Source organism: Tripterygium wilfordii, chromosome 21 (genome assembly GCF_013401445.1).
Source record: "Tripterygium wilfordii isolate XIE 37 chromosome 21, ASM1340144v1, whole genome shotgun sequence".
In the NCBI taxonomy this organism is placed as follows: Eukaryota; Viridiplantae; Streptophyta; class Magnoliopsida; order Celastrales; family Celastraceae; genus Tripterygium; species Tripterygium wilfordii.
The window spans coordinates 7,298,474-7,307,246 of record NC_052252.1 but is presented as its reverse complement, the minus strand read 5'-3'; the positions used below and the strand labels follow the sequence as shown (position 1 = coordinate 7,307,246).

The 8,773-nt window shown below is 37.6% G+C and overlaps 1 protein-coding gene, 1 long non-coding RNA gene and 1 other non-coding gene across 4 annotated transcripts; 1 reads left to right on the top strand and 2 right to left on the bottom strand.

Moving 5' to 3' along the window:
- Nucleotides 1–3,091: 3,091 nt before the first annotated feature.
- On the bottom strand, nucleotides 3,092–7,337 carry LOC119988870 (protein IQ-DOMAIN 1). 2 transcript variants are annotated; one of them, XM_038834091.1, is made up of 6 exons: nucleotides 6,920–7,337; nucleotides 6,020–6,127; nucleotides 5,425–5,592; nucleotides 4,928–5,155; nucleotides 3,897–4,010; nucleotides 3,092–3,810 (listed from the first exon to the last, which is right to left on the bottom strand). In XM_038834091.1, the coding sequence occupies exons 2-6, from the start codon at nucleotides 6,092–6,094 to the stop codon at nucleotides 3,394–3,396; spliced, it is 1,002 nt and encodes a 333-aa protein (XP_038690019.1). In that variant the 5' UTR covers nucleotides 6,095–6,127; nucleotides 6,920–7,337; the 3' UTR covers nucleotides 3,092–3,393. The 2 variants fall into 2 exon arrangements, with proteins under 2 accessions (XP_038690019.1, XP_038690020.1); XM_038834092.1 differs by lacking the exon at nucleotides 6,920–7,337 and adding an exon at nucleotides 6,781–6,877.
- Nucleotides 7,338–7,548: 211 nt separating this feature from the next.
- On the bottom strand, nucleotides 7,549–7,622 carry TRNAI-UAU. The gene has a single exon. It is a non-coding gene; the product is annotated as a tRNA-Ile (tRNA).
- Nucleotides 7,623–7,745: 123 nt separating this feature from the next.
- On the top strand, nucleotides 7,746–8,768 carry LOC119988097. Its single transcript, XR_005465541.1, has 3 exons — nucleotides 7,746–8,144; nucleotides 8,230–8,394; nucleotides 8,490–8,768. It is a non-coding gene; the product is annotated as an uncharacterized LOC119988097 (long non-coding RNA).
- The last annotated feature ends 5 nt before the right edge of the window (nucleotides 8,769–8,773 follow it).

Below are 8,773 nucleotides of genomic sequence, written 5' to 3'. Positions count from 1 at the left end.
TCATCAAAAATCACCAAATAATATCATCAATTCAAGTCTTAAGTAACAACTAATAAATAATAAGTAATAACCATCATCAATTCAAGTCCAAGGCTCTAAGGTCTAAGCAAAGCAATCATCAAACAATATTTAGAAGTCTAATACAAAGTACAAACCAAAGCAAAAAACAAATCAAAGCACACAAACAAATATAAAGTTCATAGTTTTCATATTCTCTTCCTCCTCTGTATACTTCCAAGCAGGATCTTTTCTACTACTTCCAGTAGCTTTCACCATATTCACACAGCTCAATCAACAATTATTGCAAATTTTCAATTCAACAAACCATCACATATCGCATTGAATAAAACCCACTATCTCAAAAGCCAATGGATCATGAGACTACATCCATCCAATACCTTATAAACCATTCACAATTCTCATCATGTTTCCATGGGGGACTTTGGCTTGGGTGTGTGCTCTAACCTTATAGGGTTCATAAAATTAGCAGACTCGTCTTTCTTTATAAGTTTACAGCTAATTCATACGCAACCAAGTATTTCGTGAAACTTGATGCCTGGGATCTCCTGACCAGCATATATCTTTTGTAACATACTCCGACAATGCATATTGTTTCAGTGAACACAACATAATACTTTTACCAAGTAATAATTTTCAGCAGGTTCTCGTTGTGAAAGATATTGCTATAGCAGAGCATTCAGAGCAAGATTCAAGTTAGTTCCCCTTGTAAGATCTAGCGCATAACAGTATCTTGATTTAAAACTCTAGGGAGCCTGAAGTCAGGCTTCCACTCCACAAAAGCTAGAGGCTGCTGGTAAATCACTGATGCAGCCCTAACCAAAATCCCAGATGTTAAACCCTATATCAACTTATCAAGTATTTCTTATTCTCAGTTTTGTAGTCAAAGAAATGGATCAAATACTTCTCTCCCATCCACTCACGCTCCTTTTTTTTTTTATTTTCATCCTGAACAATGCATTACATGCATACATTTTTTTAAGCAGGAAAAAACATATGACATAGATAATCAAGTTCGTGTAAATCACATAAAGGGTTACCTTGACGAAAATGTCCAATGGAGCATCAAACACCGCTTCCACTTCAGCTGGATTTGGAGTGGGTATGAACGCTTTCTTATTACCAAGTATGCCAACTACAGGAACCACCCTCAAGAGGTGCCACACAGGAAAACAGCAATTGCGAGAAACTGAAGATAAGAGATTTCATTACTGTTATGTCAAGAGATAATTTTGTCATATACGAACACCTTAATAAATAAAGTAAAACCATCCCATAAAAACATAAGCCTTATGAAACTCATTTGTGGAGTATACTTGTTCCAAAAGAGTTTAGGTTGGCATTGATTCTTGAACCAAAAAACAACATACATGAATGTCAGTTCTGGGGTTGTTCTCTATTATCTTGTCCTTACCTTAACAAAATGGAAATTAAGATGCCAAATTGCCTATGTAAGATACTTGAAACACAAGTTTAGCTATGACAATAGAGCTCTTATTTTCTATATAAAATTAAGGCTGAACTCCAACAACTCACAGAAGAGATGACTCAGAAGCCATAAAGTTTACACATCCAAAACAGAAAGTAATCACTGCCCATCAAATTTAGCGTAAACTACAAGATTTATCCATGCTCTATCTAGCAGTCTCCTAAATTACTCAGATTCAAAATCAATTGAAGTCATACCATGCCTTACATGGAAGAAAAAACAAATCTAGAGCAAGTGAGAGCGCAAAAGAGGAGAGATGTGATCTCATTATACCTTAGGAAAAAATGGTTCAAGGACAGTAACTACATCAACAAAGGAATGAGCCAAACCAATCTCCTCCTTTGCAAACCAATCTCCTCCTTTGCCTCTCTTGTTGCTGTCTCTCCATCATCTTTGATTCTTTATCATCCTCCTCTGCTTTACAACCTGGCAATGAAAATTCACCAGAAATCACATAATGATTCAATAGTCAATACTAATAGTCAAATCACAACATCCCAAACCCAGTTGATCAAAACCACTTTTTTTCAGGAGCACAACTAGTTGAACTTGGTCAAGCTCCTCACCACCATGCCTAGGGGCAGGGTTTGAATCTCCATCCCATAATGAACATTCAGGAAAAAAAAATTTTGTTTCTGTAGAAAAATGTGAAAGCTTAAAAGAATTATATTTGCATTATACATCTTAGTTGTCACTCATACCATCTCTAGCAATTGAGATCGGTTTTCATGCTTTCTCCAAGGACGAAAGGACCACAAAGAAAAAGAAATCTTCCCTGAATTAACTGATACGTAAAGAGCCACAACAACAATAACAACAATAATTCCATACAAGTCGAATGCTGGTTATCTTCATAGAACATTCATTAATTACTACTCAATTCTAACCATTTCTAAGGACCCAAACAAAGGGTGTCCGAACTCTAGATTTCCTCCGAACATTCTTCGCCATAACTTTGTTTCAATCTCACCAGAAATAACAAAAAATAAATAAATCAATTACTCAACTTTACGTACCCCACTTAATGATAAGAGGAAACTGAGCTAAATTGAGGAGCTGAGATTTCAAGCATTTTCTTTTCATTCCCTCATTTGCCTGATCAACCAAATAAAAAAAGCCTACAGCTTCACCTCCAAAGAGGCAGATCAAAACCGCAGCTCGTTTGGGTATGCGGCAACAGGTGTGACCGATTTTTGAAATTGCACTTGGGAGTTGGGACACAGCTTTCCCTGCAGTCTTCTCGATGCGTCTCTCCTCAATCTCGTCGTCATCGCCTCATCGGAGGGAGAAGGTGCTCTGAGCTCTGTACTCTGTAGAGGCCGAGTTTCTGGGCCAGAGTAAGGAGCCTCTCAGACCCACTTGGTGGTTGTAAGAGTTCTAACGTGGAGGGGTATTTTACTATTTTAGTACTGCAGTGAGTTTCTACACTACGTCGTTTAGGTTAGGAGCTGTGTCGTTTGTTAGTAGAGTAGTTTTAAGGATCCTAGGGGACAAAAAAGAAAGATGCTTAGAAAGCCACAGTGAGAGGGGAAGTGGGGAACTAACTATACATGTGGTGCTAACAGTGGATAGATATACCAGAAATGACCAAACCAAAAAAATTGTTGCATTCCACTGAAATGAAATCTGCCCCGACAAGTTTGTGTCTATTTACATTAGAAATAGTACATGTTTTTTTAAATTATACAAATAGGATAATTGAAAAAATAAGAAGAAAAGGATGGCCAGCTTCTTTCAAATCCGCATTACAAAAGCATATGATATGAATCTCCTTGATACTCCGTATACACAATCTCAAATGGCTATATAAATTAAAGAACGGAATGGACTTTCCCTCACTTCTCTGCAATGCAATTCACTGCAAACCAAACATATTTTTCTCCGTATCATTGATTGGAGACTACAACACCAATTGTTTCCCTTTCAGGCTTCTCTTCTTCAGTTTCAGCACTCACTCTACTAGCAGCAGGCTTCTCAGCGGGAGGGTAAGACAATTTTCGTGCTTTCGCGTTCCCCTTCCCATTGGGCAAAGAAGGCTTGGGAGAAGGTTTTTTCACGGGCGTAGAAATTGATGGTTTTGCCACAGGTAAAGGTTTTGACAGCTTCTTTGCAGGTGAATTTATGTTTTTAGCAACATTGCTAGCCTGTTTGTTCTGCAACTTCTTTGGGCTAATGGGTTTGGCAGGGATGCGGATTTCCCATGGGCGAGCAGCAATCCATCTTTCTTTCCAGCTCCAGCCCCAGTTAGATTTTCCAAGTTCACAGTTATTCAGCCCAAGGTACTGACTGGAGTTAGCTCTCCACTGTAATTATGAACTTTCTATCAGTGATTTTCAAGTTCACCGGGAAAGCCAAAGCAATAAAATTCATATGTCGGGCTCAAAAATACCTGATGAGAAAAGGCATATGCCATAGCTCGCTCCCTCTTAACTGCTGCTTCTTCTCTCTGTTGTATTTTAGCAAGAGTTTCCTCCATTGTTTCAGAGCCACCACACCATTCAACCTGTCATTAAGTAACAGTGACTTTTAGCGACGAGATAATGTAGGACATACATAAAATGAAGAATTTAAGATATCAAAAGAGTATCCAGACTCAGTAAATGCAGAATTTCTCAACAATCCAGGTCAAGGTTTGGAAGTTAAAAATACAAATGAGTTTCAAATTGCACCAAAAACTATATTGGGTCAACTGACAGATAAAACACAGTGATTTGAAGCTTACAAGATATGAGTATGAAACAAAGATTAAATGAAGATTTTTACAATTGCATGCGGAGGCAAGTGTAGAAGGATTTATAGGTCATTTCTTGAAAGCGTCCAACAATTTTGCTAACCTACTTGGTCATCTAAGAAACCAGATGCTGATCAAGACATCTTAACAAAGAAGAATCAATCCCATATGAGAATGGCGCCATTAGTTTGCAAACTGTTTGATCAGTAACTTAAATTAAGAAGTTCATAGAAAGACAAACTAAAAAGTCATAAAATAAAATATTGGAACCAGAAAAATAGCACATAAGATTCAATAAGCAACTTTACTAATGCACCATGGCCCGCTTCATCCGCTAAAAAATGACGTATCTTGAAATACTTGCGAAAAACTTTATGCCGTAATTAGGCTGCAACTGAACTTGTATGCCTGGCCTCAGTTTGGTACCTTTTACGATAGCCTCAATCTCAGGTTGAGCTCGTTAACAATCCCAAAACCTTGAACTTTGGATTAGCTCAGAGTGTACTCTTTGAGCTTCTCCGCAAGGAATTAGGTTTCAGCAGTCTATGGTCTAAATCAGTCGCCCACTGAACTCTTAAATTAATTAGTTTCTTCATTTATTTTCTTGAGGAAGGGGGGACGGGAAAGAAAATATTAAAAAAAAATACTATTTCTCCAATCTGCCATGAGTTGTATGGCATACATCTAACCTCTAGGTCATGAAGCTTTGCCTCTAGTTTTAGTTGATCCTCCAATTTCTTCTGTCTCATCCGTCCTTCTGTTACCATACAGTGTCGGCGAGCTCTAATGTGAGCCTGAATTTTGCTCCACGAATGAAGATAACTCAGTGTAGTCACTGCTTGCTTTTTAACAGAATAATTTAGGGTCACATTCTGTAATCTAACTGTTCCTTTCATGCGATGGAAAATTTTCCTTGCCTGCATCATGGAGTGAATTTCTTTTTAATATGTAATAAAACATGAAAAAAAAAATGCGTTTGGCCTTTACACGATTGGATTCATCAGAAGTTTTTCCACGAATCGTTTCGAAATACAGACAATTTAAAATTTAACCATACATGAAAAATAAAAAATAAAAAGAATTCCTCAAAAGTAAATCAAACATGAAAACAGTTAGAGAGACTGAGAGAGGCATAGAGCCAAATAAAACATACGTAATAAACTCAATGAGTTGTCACTTGACATACCAAATAGGCCCGAAAAGCTGCTTGAATTCGAGTTGCTGCTAAATTCTCATCTTGGATGGCAAGAACTCCATGATTTCTACTGAAAGAGCCATTAGCCATACTAACAGACTCTTTCTTCTGCCAGTTCTTTTCTTTGCAGCCATTGGATTTTGCTGCAGTTGAAGACCCCTGTGTCACAGTGTGGAAACAGAAGATAGTCTTTATCACAGTAACAACGACACCCAGGAATGTAGTGAACAATATATATGGCTAGTTTATTCTTTTGTTCTTTCTTGTTTCTTCAGGGTGGGAATAAAACTGTGTTTTAGTTCATTAAATGGAGGTAATAACGAAGGATATGTGCTCCATAAATCCAAGTATTGGACTTAAACTGATTTATCTGATGGATTAATTTAGCCACCCCTGAAATATTTGATGATCACTTTTTGTTTGTAGTAGTGCCTCTAGATAACCATTTCAAAATACTTCTATCAGTCTATGACTCAGGAAGAGCTTTGGCATCATGAAAGACGAAGGAATATTCTATAAATGCTCAAAGCAGTAATCTAAAAAAAGAAGAAAATTTCAGTCCATTTCAATATATTATGCAATTTACCTTGACTCGTTTTGAAGCATTGAACTTCACCTTCTTTAAGCTAATTATAGTCTTAAACCAATTTCCAGAACCCATTTCCGATCTTGAGCGTATGTATTTAACTTAACCCTGAGCATCAGTGCAATATGGACATAATTAATATCAGCTCAGAAGCAGAAATTCATGATCATAGCACTGACATAAAGGTTAAAATCTTCGTTTCTTTATTTCTCAACAATCAAACAATTGAACAAATCTGCTGGTTGCTATACATGATCATACAACACAAAATAAAATTAAAAGTAAAATTCTCCTACTTGATGATGTGAAGAAATTTGTGCTGGAAGCAACTGAGTTGCAGTAATCAGGGCACTAATAAGTATTTCCGACATAAAATGCCTATAATAGAAAAGATGTCCAAATATTAATTCATTCCATTAACAAGAAGGTGCCAGCATATAAATATTTGGAAGTAGCATATCATAATAACCAGCAGATCATGATTTTAACTAACGATTTTAACCTATCTGCCAGAGTCTAGGCCGTCTGTGAAGAGCTATTTAGCGACTACCCTATTCTTCCAGTGAAAGCCATTAAGTATCCAATTCAATATGCATATTTAACAAGACAAAACTTGATATAAACTAAACAAAGCTTCAGTTTGCACAAACCCAAAAAACTTGCTAAAATAAACCAATGACCATGCCATATAAGAAGTAACATAGACCATTGACTAAAGAAAGCCAGCAACTCGATTAAAATCAATGTAGCTCACCACTTACCATAACCCAGATCCAACATAAACTTCCAATTAAAGATACAGATATCCACAAAAATCAAACATGTTGACTAAAATTTGAAATCAAACAAGACAAAATATCAAAGATGTGAGAAAATAACATCTGGGTCTTGAATCAATACCTGAGAAGAAGCTGCAAAAGACACTGTAGGGACTCCTTTTCGGGCAATTGGACAAAAGCAAAGGTGGTGAGCCCAATAGTTGTAGTAAAGGAGAAGGAAAGCTTGAAACTTTAAAAAAACAAAAGGTGGGTGTAGAATGCCGATTGCCATGGCCCAGTATCAGCCTTTCGTGTGTATTCAACCTAAATAAAGAATACTAAGAAATAGAAGGAAAAAAAAACATATAATATCCCATTTATAAGTCTCCCTCTAAGTTTCCTCAATCAAAGCTCAACAACCAAATAATACGAGGGGTTGAGTTCTGTAGTGTAGCGTTAGCTCGTCTGGTTTTTGTTTGAAAAAGATCAACAATTTGAAGCAAACGTTGACAGGAGAACAAACCATGACAAGGTTTGATAAAGATGGGTTGGCTTTCCGATCTAAACAACTGTGTTTTCGGATTTTTTAATATATAATAAAGCTGTGTTCGCTCGGTCAGCGAAATGTATCCAAAAAGATATGCTTCCCGTTTGGGCTTGGGGTGGTGATGGGCCTGAATCTCGGAGTAAAAGAATCCGGGTAGGGTATCTAAAGAAACTGGACCGGGACCCGGCCCATCAGATAACACTCAGGAAAGACAAAAGGTAAACTGGTCCCGGCGAGGCTCGAACTCGCGACCTCCGGCTCATAAGACCAGCGCTCTAACCAACTGAGCCACGGGACCATTTTGGCATAGGTAAGATTCTTCAGGTATTAAATCGTATGTACACTATCAATATATCAACGTACTCTTGCTTCAGACCATGATCGAAACAGACGAGAGAACAACTACCATTCAGCTCCGCATTCTCTGAGATCTGTTTACCATACATCTCGCTTCTCTTTCTGAATGATTGTGTGGATCTTAAAAACAGGGATTCTTGTTACTCTCTGAATTCTCTCTACTGAGTTAATTTGTGCTATCTTGAAAAAAAAAAACCAGCACTAGCAATAAATGAGTTGCAGAGTTAGAGAACATCTTGAGATGTGAGGAGAGAAAAGATGGATCATATCATATGCGTGGGTTCTTCATCATCGATTTCTTCTTTCTTGAAAAATGCTGGCCGTTCTCCAGGAACAATCCCGTGGGTTCTCCATTGCTCTACCAAGTCTCTTCACATCTCCCTCACAAGCACCAGATAGAGCAGTCCACCTCACGTGGTAATGGAACAGCATTTAACCTTGAACCATGTGTGGAATTCTCCAGGTTAGCCTAGCTTCTAAACCCTGTTACAAGTTTATTGGAATTTTTTAGGCTCAAAATTACACAGATTATTCTGCCATTTTTGCAGAGAAATCTAGTCCATCTCTTCATTTACAAGGAAGAGATGTTCAACGTATTATTACCTACAGAGCACCAGATGGTAATATTTTCATGTTTGGCTTCCCAGCAACTCCACTAATCAATTAAGGTTCAGGACAAAGGAGTCATCAAATTTGAATCACTCCAATTCCAAGTAAGATACTTGATTATTAAAGCATTTATTTACTCTCTTTTTTTTCCCCCTTTTAATGTCTTTTTTTAGTTATTTATGAGAATAACTATATGAAGGGAACAATCAACAATGGAATCATGCCAAAGAAGCATGGAGAGACAGCAAAGTTCAGGGCCAGAGCAAGCTGGATTAGTGCACAAGAAGCCCTTCTATAGCTTCTTTGCACCAGAGGAAGAGATGGGTAGGGGTGGATACCAGTATTAGATTGAACACTAAGAGAGTTGAAGCAAGAGGGGATGGCATTGATCTCAACTTGAGCCTTTTAACCGGGTAACAAGAAATATGAAGCAGATATTTTGCCAGAGCTGAGCTGCCCCTCTCCATTACCACATTCTCTACC

Coding starts and splice junctions, on each gene's coding strand:
- LOC119988870 (XM_038834091.1), bottom strand. CDS start 6,094: ATGGGTTCTGGAAATTGGTTTAAGACTATAATTAGCTTAAAGAAGGTG. Junction 5,593..6,019: donor ATGCTTCAAAACGAGTCAAG/GTAAATTGCATA, acceptor ACTGTGACACAG/GGGTCTTCAACTGCAGCAAA. Junction 3,811..3,896: donor CATATGCCTTTTCTCATCAG/GTATTTTTGAGC, acceptor TCATAATTACAG/TGGAGAGCTAACTCCAGTCA.